General features: G+C 40.6%; 1 protein-coding gene across 23 annotated transcripts in view; it reads left to right on the forward strand.

Annotated features, from left to right (window-relative positions):
* Positions 1-18,005, forward strand: part of SHISAL1 (shisa like 1) — an 86,658-nt gene that overhangs the window by 57,864 nt on the left and 10,789 nt on the right. For 4 of the 23 annotated variants that reach the window (XM_035550949.2, XM_035550955.2, XM_050709142.1 and 1 more), the window contains 2 exons: positions 10,717-10,883; positions 14,800-15,902. The exons of 6 other annotated variants lie outside the window; for them this stretch is intronic. In XM_035550949.2, coding sequence (XP_035406842.1) covers positions 10,717-10,870 — 154 coding nt within the window. In that variant the 3' untranslated portion in view covers positions 10,871-10,883; positions 14,800-15,902. Of the gene's footprint in view, positions 1-323; positions 471-2,753; positions 8,744-10,716; positions 10,884-14,767; positions 15,903-18,005 lie in introns of those variants that run through there. 13 more of the 23 variants (XM_035550963.2, XM_050709185.1, XM_050709176.1 and 10 more) reach the window with 12 other exon arrangements.

Below are 18,005 nucleotides of genomic sequence, written 5' to 3' on the forward strand. Positions count from 1 at the left end.
AGTGGTAAGACAGTAGGGAGTAAGAGTAGGTTCCCTGGCTCTTTATTTCTCCATTAGATAATCTGCAGGTTATATACATGGAAAATATGGTAATTTTGCAATATATATATAAATTAAGTTTAGCTTCTGTTTAGAGTCTGTTTCTGCTGCAGTCTATATTTGATGAACGACCTTAGTACTGTCTTCTCAAAATTTAATCATGCTGTTAGTGAAGAAGTGCAATGGAGTTAAAGGATTTATCATTTCCACCACTGTCTTTAAGATTGCTCAATTACTCACGTCTTTTTGTTTTCCATTTTATACTTGAATTTCCATTACTGCAGATGATGACACCAGCCTCTTGAACTGCTTTGGTAACAGCAAGATTCGAGTTATAAAATCAACTTTTCAGTTTGTGTTCACGTTTTTGAAGTGTCATAAACTTATCCCTGCTTTTCCAGTCACAGAGAAAATGAGTGTTTTTCTTTAGCACCTCACAAACACATTTACATATATATGGGTGGTGTCATGCCATAAGAGCAGCTCCAGTTGCAGATGGGCTTTCTTTCAACTCAAAGAACAGGAAAATAGAAAATAGATTTTTAATCCTGTGAGATATGCATATATCCCAGGGCATAAAAACTTGAATACTGTTTAAAACATTTTGCAAAAAAGTTCACAAGTTTTCATGACAACAAAAGTTGTCAAAGTTATTAACTTCCTGTACTACATTTATCATAATAGAGTTAGAAAAAAAAAGCCCATTCTAGAAGACGGTACATTGTGATAATGGGGAAGTGATTCTTGTATATCAGGAATCAAAGCAGCACTCCCTATTGCAGTCTCCTATTGCAGAGAACTGAAAGTGTAAGAAAGCATCCCAAGAACAATGTCAGGATTAACCTATGATTTGTAAAGTAGTTTGGGATCTTCCTGGATTAAAAAATTGATGTAAGTGCTTAATATTTCATCATTTTCTTTCTTGTTCTAGTTTAAAGCTAGCAAATGTGACACCCATCTACAAGAAGGGCCGGAAGGTAGAATCGGGAAACTATAGACCTGTTAGTTTGACCTAAGTCCCAGGGAAGCTCATGGAGCAGATTATCTTGAGTGTCATCCTGCGGCACTTGCAGGGCAAGCAGGTGATCAGGCCCAGTCAGCATGGGTTTATGAAAGGCAGGTCCTGCTTGATGAACCTGATCTCCTTCTATGACGAAGCGACGCGCTTAGTGGATGAGGGAAAGGCTGCGGATGTGGTTTACCTTGACTTCAGTAAGGCTTTGGACACCATTTCCCACAGCATTCTCCTCAAGAAACTGGCTCATGGCTTGGACTGGCGTATGCTTCATTGGGTTAAAAACTGGCTGGGTAGCCGGGGCCAAAGAGTCATGGTGAATGGAGTTAAATCCAGTTGGAGGCTGGTCACCAGTGGAGTCCCCCAGGGCTCAGTACTAGGGCCAGTTCTCTTTAATATCTTTATCGATGATCTGGATGAGGGGATCGAGTGCACCCTCAGTAAGTTTGCAGATGACACCAAGTTAGGTGCGTGTGTCGATCTGCTCGAGGGTAGGAAGGCTCTGCAGGAGGATCTGCATAGGCTGGACCGATGGGCTGAGGCCAACTGTATGAAGTTCAACAAGGCCAAGTGCCAGGTCCTGCACCTGGGGCACAACAACCCCAAGCAGCGCTACAGGCTTGGAGATGAGTGGCTGGAAAGCTGCCTGGCAGAGAAGGACCTGGGAGTACTGGTTGATAGTCAGCTGAATATGAGCCAGCAGTGTGCTCAGGTGGCCAAGAAGGCCAACAGCATCCTGGCTTGTATAAGAGACAGTGTGGCCAGGAGGACTAGGGAAGTGATTGTCCCCCTGTACGTGGCTCTGGTGAGGCTGCACCTCAAGTACTGTGTTCAGTTTTGGGCCCATCGCTACAAGAACGACATCGAGATGCTCGAATGAGTCCAGAGAAGGTCAGCAAAGCTGGTGAGGTGTCTGGAGAACAAGTCTTACGAGGAGCAGCTGAGGGAGCTGGGCTTGTTCAGCCTGGAGAAGAGGAGGCTCAGGGGGTACCTCATCGCTCTCTATAGGTACCTTAAAGGAGGCTATAGCAAGGTGGGGGGTTTGTATATTCTCCCACGTGCCTGGTGACAGGACGAGGGGGAATGGGCTAAAGTTGTGCCAGGGGAGGTTTAGGTTGGATATGAGGAAGAAATTCTTTACTGAAAGGGTTGTTAGGCATTGGAATGGGCTGCCCAGGGAAGTGGTTGAGTCGCCATCCCTGGAGGTCTTTAAAAGATGTTTAGACGTAGAGCTTAGTGATATGGTTTAGTGTTTTAGTGGAGGTCTTGTTAGTGTTAGGTCAGAGGTTGGACTAGGTGATCTTGGAGGTCTCTTCCAACCTAGATAATTCTGTGATTCTGTGAATTGGCTAGGAAACCAATGACTGAAACAGAGATGTGAGAGCAAACAATCAAGCAAGTCATAGTATATAGTGTTTAGAACCATCCCCAAGATGTTTAAATATCTTGCCTTAGCAGACCACTTTGTTATTTACTTGAGACAAAGAGGGCTATGAACAGTCATAATATTATTATATCTAAAGAAGTCTGGAATGCATTATACATGCTGCTGGCTGAGCTGCAGAGGGCTTGCAGTGTTGTGTAAGGACAGAAAGGAAAGCCATTAATCTCAGAAACATCAAGCCTGATTTAGAATAACGTTGCTTCATCATGTAGTGTATGGATTTTGTGGCCCAACTGATGCCGATTTCTTCTTTAGCATGGAAACCATCTGAGGGCTGTACAAAGGCCTGTGTGGTCTGAGTCCGGGTCCTGGTGGATGTACCTTCCGCAGTCCAAGCACCGTCACAGACTCAGAAAAGAGGCCTGCAAGTGACTGAGCTTAAACTGCTGCGGCTTGCCTCATGATGCTCCCTCTGGGCCATCACTGAGGTGCATGAGCCAGGCCCTTCCATGCTGACTGGTCCGTGTAAGAACCTGCAGTCCAATTAGCCTGGGCAGGCTTTAACAGCTGGACATCAAACAGCAACAAGCAGCAAGGAATTCCTTACTGCTGCTCAACAAAGCATCAGCCGGGGGGCAGTAAAATGGAATATTCTAAGTTGATGAATCAAAATCCAGACCACTGAAAAAAATTGTTCTCACTACCACAGGAACATTATTAGTTAATAATGGCTAAAAAAAGGTCAAGCTAGCAAGGAAGACTGCATTAAGAGGAAGTTTGAGCAGGGGCAGCCTGGCAGAGCTTTCCAGACATACCGTGGCTGCACTGTGTTCTAGCTGTGGGAGCAGAACTGATGATCATCTCTCTGCCTTGTTCTGCTGATCCTAAACCTCACACCCGTCACAGATGCATATCAAAGGGCATACTGTCTTCAAGGCTAACTTTTGCCTCTGTCATCCCTGTCTGTCTGCACAACACAACACAGAGGCAATGTCTGCACTGAGTATGTTAAGCTACAGGAGTCACAGTTTCAGAAATCTGCTGCTTGTCCAGGATCAGGAAAGCTACCAGCCCAGCAGGGTGAGCCTGTGCTTTTTTCCTTTATGCAGTGGGAATGGGCTAGACAAAGGCAAGTCTATTTTACTTCTCCTTATTAGATTTTGCAGTCTGCTTTCGCTGTGAATTCCTCTGAGTCTTTCAGACACCAAATAGAATCGTTTGTAGCACACCACTACTCCATGCCTCTTCAAGTGACTATCAAATCACTTAAAAAGAGGGGGATAAAAACAAACTCTGCCAGTATGTTTAAAGGCTAGCAAGTAGCTAAGCATGTCCACAGTAGCTGTGCAAAAAAAATAAATAATAATAATTAAAAAAAAAACACAGACGTGGAATAAAGACTGTGCTGGTGGGTAAACATCTATGTGAAATAATTCCGTTTGATAATACATCTTGAAACAGAATACGTGTTATCACTGGAGCTAACTACCCACATTTGGTAGGTGCTGTGCTTCAGCAATTTCAAAGAGCTGCACAAACAATCATGCCAGTGTCACCTAGCTTGGGACACTGGCTCTGAAGTGGGTCAGCTGTGCGGTGTGACCATGGCCACCATCCAGAAAAAGCACTATACAGCAGTGTGGCAGGGGGATTCTGTGAAGAGACTGCTCTTGATAGAAAATATTTACAGGAACAGAGTGAACAAAATCTGGCCCATTCAAGGCACTGTTTTTATTTACATCCCCTAGCTAGATTGTTGAACTACACTCAAGACTAAGTATGGCAAACCAAAGCACCATAGTTTGTTTTATGAGAGCTTTTATGAGAAAACTACTTAAGAGTTAACATCCTGGAGTATCTATCTAGTAAGAAACATTAAGTGTATCAGACAACATCTACAAGTACACATGCACTTACATTCCCTTCAAAAGACATTAATTTAGAATAACAGATATTGTTAAATAATTTTCTTCTCAATATTCTTGCCTGTTTGCTAGGACCCGCATAACTGTAAAAACATAAGAAGCTTAAAAACTAAAACAAAACTAGGGAACTCACTTTCTGCTCCTGGAAGAGCCAGATCACGAAACTGGTTTTGCATTGCGTATCCCTTCTCTTGCCTGGACTCCTACGTGATGTCAGGGCAGGAGACCAGCAAAACGGGTGGGAGACTTGGAAGCAAGCATCTCAAATGCCTTAATGCTCCAATTCTTGTTTACTTGCCACCACACTATAATTATGCAACTAAATGGAAAGGTTTTGAATTTCATAATTTTCATTTAAACAATTCAAGATGCATAAATGAGTGCTTTCTTTGTTGTTTTTAGAAATTCACTACTGACATGAAGACAATATGCAAGGCTTCTGCCCACTTCAGTCTGAATCCCAGCAATCCTTCTATATGTTGATAGACACTGCTACATAAATAATACATACGGTTCATTTCATGCCTATTCTCTTTTTGCTTTTGTTCTGTAAGTTATAGACCCAATAATGCAACATTTATTTCTTCACATTTGTGTAAACTGCAGATTCATTGGATATGAGATGATCGATATTCCCTATGTAGTTATTTCTCAGCCTGTCCATCAATCTGCGACTGTCATATTCATCAACTTTATGAAAGTCTTTCCTTTAAATGGACTGTACAGTTAAAGTGATTTAACTATCTTAAATATGATAATGAATTGTCAGAAAACAGCAATTAGTAGAAAAGTGAGTAGTTAAATGGATATCTGAAAGTTATTGATAAATGAACTCTGCATGCTGAGAGATGAAGGTTAGTCAAAATACTGGAAACCAATTCTGAACAACTTCCATATTTAAATTTTCTCATATATTTTGAGTAGATTTTCTTGCAGCCAGATCCTTAGCTTATCTAGATAATAACAAATCAAGAGTGTAGCACTGCTGAAGTAGCAGATAGCAGCATGCAATTCATGTGAAATCAGAAGAAATCAATTAAGACTGCAATTTTACTGTATAATGTAACAACACTATAGTGTCATACACAGGAATGAGTATGACATCACAAGTTTTATCAACAAAACCCATCATCTCTCTCGCAGCAAACACCACTTAATTTTAAAGACAATTAGAGCTATTTGGATAGTTCTTTCTCCTACCCCTTACCTTCACCTTGGAGTCAGATGCTCAACAGCACATACACTTTTCATACATTTTATATATGCACTGAGAAATAAAATGACTAGGTTATTCTGAAGCTCCTCACATAGATTCTGAAGCATCAGAATCAGAGAAACTTTAAAGCATCCCCAAGCACTTTTCAAATAAGCTGAGTGCAACTGCTGAGCTTCAAGGAAAAGTACTCACATATATATATTCATGCAGCAGTCTGTTCATTTCTCTTAATAGCACTTTAAAGGTGTCCAGGCTGGGTGATTTGAAATTCATATCTGCATATCTGCATATCTGCATTTAAAAAATCCAAGTCAACTGCTCACAGTCACCCTTGATTTAGATCTGTAAATACAAATGTAGCTGCAAATCAGCTTAGCTGCATCTGACATATTGTTAAGAGCAGCTGTATCTGGCAAACGGAAGAAGGAGAGAGTTGCTCCCATACTTTGTATTGAATTATGCAGCCTCAGCCGAGTTAAAGTTTAACTGGCAGGGACCAAAAATTATTACTAATAAAATGCAATTAATTGCTTTCAGTTTTCTAGAATCTAAATAAGGCAGATGGACAAGGAAGTGAGACGGATAATCAATAGCTTCAGCCAGTGACTTTGCAGGTGGCAGAAGAGATGAAAGGGAAAGTGGCAAGGAGCTGGCATTACTGATCCAAACAGGCAAGCCTTCCTGCATTCATGGAAAGTTGCAGCAGGATTTCTGAGTAGGAAATTTAGCATAACTTACCAGATTTCAGAACTGAAAGAAAATATATCTTGAAAAATTAAAGAAGGGGGGGAAAAAAGGAAATGATGGACAGAATATTGTCCATCTTAAATAGGCTACACCCCAGAAAACTACTAAAAACCTGCAAAATGACTATCTATGTACACTGTGTGTTTTTAACAGAAGTGAGAATGAAGAAGAAGAAAGCAAAAATCCAGTGGAAATAAGAGCCTATGAATTAAAATCCCATTGCTGTCAGTGTCTGGGAAAGTCAACGCCAGCATATATTTTGGTTATGAAGAAACAGATAACTTACCTCCTAACTCAAGGAGGAACAAGCAGGTAGTACGGCTGAAGGTCATGTACAGACCAGTTCATTATTCTCAGTTACTACTAAACAACAGCTGTATGTAATAATTCTTTTATAGGGTTGCAGAAGATCTGTTCAAGTATGCTAACATTTCTGCATGAAATAATGGCACACTGCAGAATTCCAAACAATAATCATAAAAAGCTGATGTGATGATGCTGAATCTGTGACCGTAAATGGTAACAATGTCAGACAATTATTTGAAGTGACAGCTGAGGTCACGGATCTCCCACATCATTACTTTGTTACTGTTCCCCGATTAGATCATGATGCAGCAAGCAAATAGGCATTTCATCAGAAAAGTGATAAAACATGTTTGTATGACCTTGGTTTTATAATGATCTTTCACTGCGCAGTTCAAGAAAAGGCCAGAAATTAGACACAGTCAGTTTGTTCATCATTAGGAAAGTATCAGATAAATGGTTGTTTAAGTCTCAAAAGCAAAATAGATCAAAAAGCATTGAAATTTGGGGAACATTAGAGTCATTTTACTGTCCATTAGGTCAGGAGAGAACACATGCGAGTCAGGAAACCATTTTCAAGAACAGAAAATGTTTTGGAGAAGTTATGTGACCAACATTGTCATAAATATATGTACACAGGTATCTATAACCATAATTGTAAAGAAAATCTATTCACTGAAAAAAAAAAAAGCCTCTGAAAAAACTTTGAAGTGCACTGTAAAATGTTTCTTGGAAATCACAAATGCTAGGGAGGTGAACCCAAGTTTAAGACACTAAACAGCAGGAAGATGACAAATGCAGCTCAAACAATTAAAAATGCCACTAATGGCAGTGTCCAATGGCAGGTGATGACATGATCCCAAAACAGAACAAGTAGGCAAGCCTGAGACATAGTACTTTAAACATCAGAGAAGACAGGCTAGTCAGCACAATTACGTAGCCTACACAGAGCAGCATAACAGGAATAATTGGTGGAAAGTGGGCACACATCTTAAACTACAGGAACCTATGTAAAAAGTAGCTATGTGGAAAATAAATAGACCAGTTCATTTGACGTCCCGGCAGGGTAATCTGTTTCCTGTTGTTTGTACGTACTGGTAACCTTTACTTGGGCTCCAAAGAGCCTGAAAGATGGAATAGTGGTGGAGACATGGCCATTTACAGCAAACGTTAAAAGCAGCGATGGAAAGGTGTTTGCTCAGAGGTTCATGCAATCACTTTGCAGAACAGTGACTGATGGGCTTAAATCTAAAATGGTGCAAGGTCTGCCTGCAATTTTTCTGAAGGATGGGTGCTCTAGTACGTAGCTGAGTAGTTTATGCACAAAGGAGTCTTCATAGTTAAGGGCACTTTGTGTTAATAGTGGTGAATCATACCACTGAGGTGGATTCGCATTAGAGCAATTCTTTGCAGTCATTAAAGTGATGCTGTTCTGAGAGCTGAAACACAGTGAGCAGCCTGCTTCCTTCCTGTTGAAAATCATTACTATCAAATAGCAGCATGTGGAAAAGTAGTTGCAGTGAGTTTCATCAAAAATTACAGTAAATTAATTAAAGTCATTAAGTATATTCTAGGTTGATAAGTGATATAGATTTTAATCAGTCATGCAGACAAGGGCAGCAAGTTATTTTCCATTGCATTACCAACTTCTCAGCTCTTGGATGTGATACGTCATTGGGAGCTGCTGGGCACAGTACCTTTTATCAGTCTTATGCTAGCAGGTCATCTCAGTCACAGTTCCACCTAAAATATTCTAAAGAAATTCTGATTGGAAAGCAGCCAGAATTCACCCTTTCTGATCACCAAAAAACTCTCAAACAGTGGCTGAAGTTAATAACTGATTCCATCTAAAAAAATGCTTGCTTAATTTATTTTCTTTTAGACATTTTAAAGAAAATTATGTGAGGGGCTGGGGGTTGACTTTTTCTTTTTTACTGGTCAGTGAAGCCTCTCAACGCTCAGAGTAAGAACAGCGTTCCAGCTAAAAAGAGCCCCACCGTTTGCTTGCACTACTAAAAGAAGATAAAAATGTGGATGAATTTTTGTAAATGTGTTAAAAATACAAACAAATTGTGATGCTATTGAAACCAAAAATAAATTTGGTTCGTTTGCCAGCCTTCGCTCAGGTTGACTCTTCTATTTTCCTTGGAAATACATAAAGTAAAAGGAACTCAGAGTGAAAGTGCCTGAAGCAGTCCAACAATTATTCCAAATACTTAACTCGAGTATATCCACAAGATGATGCTAGCTGAAAAGGGGCAGGTTTTGGAGGGGTTACAGACAAGTAAAGTGACAGAAGAAGGGCTTGCTCAGCATTAGGGTAGTGACAAAAGTAATCTACATCTTCCCATTTTAAGTCCCGATCTTCCAGTGTTTGTTGCATGGGAAATCTCTGCCTCATTTTCTTAGTTCCTTTATTCCATTTAGATTAGTGCAAACTTGGTCTGGAAAGCTTTAGAAAAAAAAATAATGAAAAACTAAGGAACTGGCTAGCATTTATCCTATCTTTCTTAAAGTCAGTTCTTGTGACCACTGGCTATAGCTGGAGTTACATTCTGCTCCTATATGTTAGAGAAGTAAATGAATACTTGGTAGTCTGAGATGTATTTATCCTCACAGTGCTTATGTGCATTCTGTTATTTCAGTTTGAGAGATGAGGCAGAAAAGCTTACCTGTTGCAGAGGGCCTTGCTGGAAGTATTTGACAAGAGCAAGAAACTGGCCCAGCCCTCTCCCCACAGGCTGCAGTTTCCAGGGGATCAGACCTCCTTGAAAATTGGGAGGCAATAAGCCTGGGATCGTGGAGGTGAACAGAAGACTGTAGATTAGGGCTCCAGCAGTCTGAGTGCAATGTGCTCTACACACAAACATAAGTGAACGCTGATTTTTCCATTTGGGTTTTGTTCCTCACCTGACATAATATGAGGAAATGACATGGCAGCACACTGAGTAGGTTTGCTTGCGCAGTGCAGTACATGATCGAGTGCTTTGGTGAGGTTCTAAGAGACTGCCAGAGAGGAGACAAAGGGGTCATTAAAGGATTTACAAACTGCTGCCACTCCGTGCAGTTTCTACGTGTCACTCCCTTAGTTCCATAAAGATTTGCAAATGTGTTACAAAGATTAGCCATATGACAAACTATAATAAGGCTCTTAAAGACAGAGCATACTGCTCTCTGCTTTGGTATCTGAAATATAGAACACCTTACCTGGGCAGCAGCGCTCCTGCCTCACAGCTCCGAGGTCACATATTTTGTATTATGTAGTAGAAACAGGGGAGATAAGGTCCACGGTAAAAGCACATCACCTGCCTGACTGTTCAGTTGTAGGCACTGCTGGTAGAGTGTCCTGGAACCATCTAAGATACCAGAATACATTAGGCAACTACACACCATGTATTTCCTACGCTGTGTGATAGCTAAGCAAGCTAATTATATTATTGAGTATATAAAGATGGAGATGCTAGTTAGAAGAGATGCTAATTAGCGAGTTGTTATCTCACTAGCAGTGGTGATAATGCTGGAGGGAAACATCACCTTCACTAGTGCCTGTAGCAGAAAACACTGTAATGGCAGATGCAAAGGCATTCAGAAAAGAGCTGCAGAGCTTATTTGACTTTTGGAAAGTCTGATAAACTGTGAGAAGTTTAAGAAGCTCAAGGCTAGAAGAACATTAAAAAGCAATTTGATCCCAGTCTGTAAATTCTCTGTGAGGAGATTTCAGATAATGGAGGACTGTAGCAAACAAAGAAATAAAAAAAAAATCCAATACGTGGTACATCAGGCTGGGAATGTAGGTCTGCACAGGAGGGCAAGCAGAGGACCCTAAGCAGAACTGTTCTTTGAAGTCTGGGTTAGCTGGGGAATATGTGAGGCTGGGTTCCCAAAAGACTCGCACCAACATCAGTTTTTCTATCGTGGCATTGCATTCTCATCAGACTTACAAAGTAGTCAGAAAACAGGGGGCCACGGCTGCACATCAAAATCACACAATGCTTTTTCCAATGGTTGCCTCCACCATTTGGGAACACGGGGGACAAACGTGTCCTTCCTTCTCTCCACCTCTTCCAATAAATGCTTGATTATGCAGCTGCTGCATAATAGCTGCTGATGCCAGTGGGACTACGTGGTGGTTGCATAATCAGACCAAAGAATGGAAATCTCTGGGCAAATTCTCATCTCAGCATCACCTGCGAAATCCTCATCTCTACTGTTCTGTGGGCACAGAAGGCCGATGGTCATAGGAGGGCTGAGAAGGTGAGGATTATTTTTGTGTGTAGCTGGCTTCCAATTTTTTATTTACAAGTGTTGTAAGATTGTAGTGGACACAAGAACATTGACACAGCGCATCAGGATTCTCTGTTGCAGTGCGTGCATGTGATACTTGTAGTTGAATTATTCATTGTGAATTATTACTTTCTTTCCGCCTCTCATCTAATATTAAAGTGCACAACTGAAAACCACAGTCATCACTGGGCAACTGCAAAACGCATAAATATCTGTCATGAAAAAATGAGCATGTATTGGATCCGCAATACAAACATGCGCATCCACAAACAAATAAATAATGGAACTAACATAAATAAAACATGGAACTAACAGAGAATAACCACCAGCTGGCCTTCATAATTGCTCAAAACAAAAATCTCCATGATTCATAAATTATCATTCAAACCAAGCCATACCAAGTAGGATACCTCCTCCAGATGACGCCAAGCACGCACTGTTTTTCTTTCTCCGCACTCAAGAAATGCTCCTCAGCAGGGCTCACACACTGCCACCAATCTATGCACAAGGCGCCTGTTGCAGCTAAAGGAAGCAGATGCAGCCCTGGGACAATACAAAAATAATAAACCAGTCACAGTTCTAGCACTGGAGCCAAAGCATGTTTCTTTGTGAAGCTGGCAATACATCTCGGGTAACCAGAAAAGAGAAATTGTTTTCTTCCCTCCTTCACTCTGCTAAAATTAGCCAGGCTCCTTGGCTTCTTCTCTTTCCACACCTCCACTTCTCCCATGGTTTTTTATGTGGGAGGAGACATTCTGCACAAAACTCTCTTTCTAACGTTCCTTCCAGCATGTGGTACTGTTCTGGTGTGGGCCTTGCAGGTGTTACACCTCTGCTCCTAACTACAAATGAAGTTAAAAATTATTTATTGCTTGGGTTGTTATGTGTAGAGAAATATATACTAGAACTGCAACAGGAAGCCAAACACATAACCATGTTACACTGCAACAGCTTTGCTTTTATTTTTTTTTAATTGTTGCCACAATTGTTCCATTAATGTTAAAAAGCTGTTCTGTGTTCTTGTTTTGAAGTGTCTTCAGACACTTATTAAAAAAAATAGTTTTAGGTTTCATACTGCTGGAAAAGCCACACAAATGGCTGAAGAAAAGAAAAATCCTACAGAAAAAGAACAGTTACAGGCAACATGATGACACGATGTTTCATCCTACATGGAAATCCATCTCTCAACACAGAAATTACTACATATTTTTTCTTGAGCTCTGAATCAGAAGGCTAGCCTTCTTAGTACTGAAAAGTAAAAGCAGAAAACAAGGCTTTTTGGTAAAAGAAATAAGTATTTCAAGAAATACTATTTTTTCCATACGCCGTTAATAAGCCTTTTCTTTCCAGAAATGAAAGAATTTCCTGCATGATGCTGAGAGAATTAAAAAGTCTGATTTAATTGGGAGTAAATATAAGACCCTGGGTTAAACCACAGGTTTGGAGATTGAAATTCAGGTGCTGAAATAGACTTTTCCCCTGTAAATTGACTGTTCTGCAGCTGGAGCAAGTTCATCCTCTGGCAAGGCTACAGGAAGTAGCATAGGCATATTGTTTCAACTCTCCTGGAGGAAAAAGCAGCTATTCTAGAAGGCCTTTAATGCAGAGGAGAGAAAAAAAAAAAAAAAAAAAGGAAAGAAGAGAGAGAAAGGGGAGGAATTAATAAGGAGAAAAAAGTGCGGGGGCTGGGCAGGCTGAGCCTGGACCCTTCTGCAGCATCAGGAACGATGGTGGGTGACCCAGCTGAGATCCAGTTCAAGCCAGGCATTCATCTGATCTGCTTTGGAAACCAACTTTGGTGCCATCTTTCTGGTGGAATACAGAAAAAAAATCTCCTTCTTCTAAAGTAATTCCTCAGAAAATTCAGTCTTTCAGTCTTAGTGACCTCTCTGGGACCTGAAAGAAGTCAGCACCTTGCAGCTCTGCAAATGGTACCAGCCCATTCAGATGTAATGTTTGGATAGCTGCCTTCACGCCTTCAGCAGACTTCAACTGTTCCATTTCCAGGAATGTAGGTGGTGTTATCCTCTGTTGGCCTTCAGGACATGCTAGGCAGCAATTTTAAAATGAGAGATTTGGCTGATGCCAAGGTGGCAAAGAGCACTGAGACAAAAAGAGCTGTAATATAAGGAGCAAGCTATTCACCTGACGAAGGTTAGCTCACTTTGGTTTAGCTCAGTCCATCTTTCTTGAATTTTACAAAGAAACTAAGCTACAATTTCTATCCTGTCTGTGTACAGTTATGTGTAGAATCTGGTAGAGTATATACAGAAACTGAGGACCCAACAAATATGAATTAGAAATAATAGGTAAAAATGTAATGTGATACACAGCTGTATATACAAATACATGCTTGCACTTGCACCCCTATGCGCATACCTACACACTTCCACATGGCCACGTTTTTCCTTCACATGGTATGTTTTCTGCACAGCTCAGTTAACTTCAAGTTGAAAACCATACACTTTGTCCTGTATTTTAAAGCCAGCATTTGGCCTCAGCTCTAAGTGGCAAAGACCAATTACAACTCTTAGTATTGACCATCCACCTGAGTAAAGATACACTGAGTATAGCCTTCATAAATGTCGTTTTAAATTTTGTCCTTCATTTATAAATAAATTATTGGCCACTGTGTGGCCAAAGACTTACAGATGAGAAGAAGAAAAAAAAGTTACTATACTTAATAAAATAACACACTCCATAACTGCTCATCTTTCTGAATCAAACACTAATGTCATAAGCAAGTTTGTTTTGTTTTTTTCTTCTATGAGCTTTTTGTTTTTAAAGTATCCATTGTATTGTTCTGGGGTACGTTAAGAGGTTGTACAAACAGAGAATGGCTGTGTAGTAGCAAGCAACATCATATATCACACGGCGAGTTTTACTGTCTGCTTTTTCGACCTGGCTTTGCATTTACAGCAAGTAGTATCTTATAAAAAATGTGGATCTGTTAAATTCAAATTGTCAGCCAGCAAGGAAGGAGCCTTTTCCTCATATCATGTACTTCAGTTTTACATAGAAGGGCATGCTCTTGTAAAGACTCTTGTACTTTTCGTTGTGCTCTCTTGGATTTTAGATGTGTGGTTGACACTGCTATGTAAGAGCTCAGCAAATGTGAAGAATACTTGAATATCTTAGGTATGCCAGAGTCCCTTTGTGGAAACAGATCTTGAAAGCCTGTAACATCAGCTTCTGGGAAATTGGGATGAGCTGAAATTGGAGACATTCAGATAATCAGTCCTTACCACTGATGTAGAAATATTCAAAGGTTCACAGATTTTTTATTTTTAAATGTTTGACAGCAATATCAAGAGCATTGACTGCAAAACCACACACACAAAAAAAAAAAAAAAAAAAGCATGTTGAGCCCAGCTCCAAAGAATGCCCATCTATTGACCCATCCACAGGAGCAGGCAGGACTGCAGCATGACTGTCACCAGGCTGCTGCAGTCACAAGCCTCAGGGCTGCACCTGAACCACTGGAAGTTCAAGAGGGAGGGGGAAAAATGTTTGGGGCTGCACATGCACATCTGGTGTAAGAAGCTGCTTTTCTTTACCAGATGTAGCTATATGTGAGGAAATACTCACATGGCCTGGTTTTTCCATCAAAATCTTTTAGTATGTTGTAGGTCTTAAACACATGCATCAGAACTGCTCGTGAATAAACCTGAGGCAAAAACGTTTCTAACCAGAACATGGAGACTACAGAACAGCTTCCACTTAGCAATACTGGATTGTAAATAGCACAGTTGAGTATATTTACTTAGAAAATTCTATAATTGCCTGTAAGAGTAAGAGATTGAACATGATGGTAACAGAAATCCACCCTGGCATTATAAATTTTTCTAATTCAGTTTTCAGCAGAGTTGGTCTTCTGATGCCCTAGGTTAGACATCCTACTTCTGGATACCTGCACCTGAACTAATCACCCAGCAACTTACTGTAGAGCTGGTGGGGACAAAGGGAATCTCCACAGCACCACTTGCCCAACTTGATGCCTGTCACAGGAGGAGAACCGCTCTGCAGAGGCGCCTGTTGATTTTCAGTGACAATAAAGGGGCCCAAGGTGACTCCCTCAAAATGAAGGCATCTAGCCATTTTCTGAAGCAGCATGCTTGCCCCAGAGCTCAAAGAAGCAGGAAAAAAAATAAAAAATAAAAATAAAAAAGGAAGAAGCCTGAGTTCATTATATGATATCCCTACTGAGTTTATCATCAGAATTCCTAGAAGTCTCAAAAAAAATTTGAAAGTAGTTCAAACTATATATAATAAAACCAGTTTTTCTTGTAAACCATGCAGATTAATTGGCTTTCAAGTGTATCAGTAATTTAATGGCTGCCACACAATAGCCTGCAGGAAAAATTGGCAGCAATCAGCCAGATGAATTTCAACCTCAATTCATGCAGCTGATTCAGACACTGTGGGGAAGACTTGAGTGTTTCATGGATGTCTGGCAAATCAGGAAGTCCAGCCCACTTTCAGTTTTACTTATAGTTCACTAGCCACTCTTTTAAGATGCTTTGGGAGTCCCAGGGTGTTTTGACTATTTATGTTAAATAACCTTAACAGAAAGAATAAAACATTTCAAGTCATTAAAAAATCAGCCTGGTATGCTTCAGTGAGGGAAGACACATACAACTTTTGAGTGATCATCTTTCAATTTATGTCCTCAAACCTTCATCTGTTTCTCTGTTCAACACATAAATCAGAAGTTAGAATGTTTCGTATTTCCTTTAAAAATACTCAACATTTCTCCAAGAGAACTGGATGGTTTCAGTCTCCAGAACTGTGTTCAGGAGTATCTACCATTTCAGGAACTATCAAATGAAAAACATTGCTACTAATTGAAAAATACTTGCCTTTAGAAGCGTAGGATTACTTCAGAGCCATTACTCAGAATTATTTATGTTAGCCACCCTATTGATTTCAGTACACTGTGCTTTGTGAGAATTGTAAAATATGGCCTTCAGTAAAATATAGAGAAAATTGTATCCTGTGTGGTTTCATTCTTCTCCCATCCAACCCAGCTGATGGGACAAAAGATGTATTTAATTTGTACAATTACGGATATCGCAGAACCTCTGCAGGAAACTCGTCTCTTCTCCTTTAGTTTTGGTGTGTTAGCCAGGCACCATGTTAATAACAGAAGCAAAGCCAGCTGCTGTTCCAGCACCCGCCATGCTGGGGAAGGCGGCAGGGGAGGCAGGTCCCTGCCCCTGCAGTTCCAGCTGTGCCCCAAAAGCCTCGTCTCCGTCCCAAGCAGATCCCGAGCTCCATGTACCAAGGATACCAAGGAAGCAGCCAGGTTGTCTGCAGCCCCGCTCCTCCCCTGACCCCGAGGCGTTTCCTCCGCAGGGCAGGAGCACAGCCAAGGCCTGGCCGGCAGGGTTGGCCATCCACCAGCAGCTCCTTCTCCCGTGCAAGGGCCCAAGCCCTGGGGAGCACATCTTCCCTAAAGTGCCTTTAAAGGCAAAGAGCAGCTAAAAGCAGTGATGTGAAAGGCAGGTTATTTTGTAGCCCCCAGTCTTTAAAGGACTTGCACACTCTCAATCTAGACTAAAACAGGCAAGATTCTTAACATGTGGAAAGAGCAATTTATAGTCCAGGTTTACCAACACTCATAACCTAAATTATTAAAATTTCTTTTTCTTTTTTTTCATTTTTGCACTTTCATAACTCATGCACTTGAACTTTTTTGAGTAACCCTTTCTCAAGTATTGTAAATGGTCATTGCTACTCTTGAATGTATTGTTACAATGCTCCAATCTCTAAGACAGCTGACACAGCATTCACTTTTACAACATATTAAGCCTATACATGAGAATTACCTTACATAATACAGACAGGCAATTCTGCCCTGAAAGCGCGTAGCTAACTTGTATGTAAAATAAGGATATTTAAAACCAACTAGCAAGTACATCCTGAACATTCCTCCTGCTTGATCAGTTTAATTTATGAAAATAACTGTTAGGTGATTATCTTATTTAATGTTTCCCATAGCTACAGATAATGAAAAACTCCAAGCTCTAACACTTTCCTGACTAGAAACTGAGAATTTTCTGTAGCTATATTTAAATATATATATATATACATACATAAAGTACCATCAATTCAGCTCAATGTATTTTCTCTTCCCAGTACTCAGCAAAAAAGTCTTGAATTTTAAGCCACTGTCTCTTAGGAAATATTCTGCACAAATATACTAAAATTAAAAAAAATAATTTTTCATGAGACCAGCATTCCCAGGATATAAAAGCATACTGTTCTTAAATACTCTAAATAATCCACTACTAGTGAATTTATGTTAGATACGAAAAGAAATCTTATTACCAGTCTCCTTGATTTGAGTTTTTACATACTGATATTCTACAGTTCCTTTGTACTAATCCTCCTTATTTTATCTGTGGAGTCTCTGAAAACATCATCATTATTTCTTAAAGCCTTCCTATGACAACACTGTGGCACTTGAAAATCAGATTGACCCAATGGCTAGATCTGCTTTCAAAAGGTAGATACTCTACCACCACCACCTTCTCCCCACAGGAGAATATCACAGGCACATATATGTTTTCCACACAACATCAAATTCTACTTCTTTATGTGTTGTCACTCACTTCTTTTGCACGTTAGAGGAGATTCGGTTCTGATTGCAGGTGCTGAGTACCTTTCAGTGTCTGTGTCCCTCTGCTTTTCCAGCTGTTTCCTCTGTCTGTACAGGGACTGGTGTGTACCCTCACATTCACACACAGGATTGTGCAAAACCAGCATTTCCCATGCCAGTTGTGGCTGAGTGGCGCCTAGCGCTCGGGGTAGTGCTTCAACAGATTTCAGCCGACACCTCATCAACTCACTGCTCTCGCATCTCAACCAAACTTCTTCCCTGCAATTCAATTTCCGAGCATAGGGTTGTGCTGGGTAAATTTCTGAAATCAGGTGGGCTTATGTTTGGGACAAGGTCATAGGGAGTACCAGACTGGGAAAAAACTCCAGTGTCCAGGGTCAACAGAAGAATATGCACCTTGAGCAAAAGTGGTGGACAGCCTCAATGTTTAGTTCAGTGACTGGTTCAGAAGAGGGACTTGGGGGGCAAAG

Source organism: Cygnus atratus, chromosome 1, assembly GCF_013377495.2.
Source record: "Cygnus atratus isolate AKBS03 ecotype Queensland, Australia chromosome 1, CAtr_DNAZoo_HiC_assembly, whole genome shotgun sequence".
Lineage (NCBI taxonomy): Eukaryota > Metazoa > Chordata > Aves > Anseriformes > Anatidae > Cygnus > Cygnus atratus.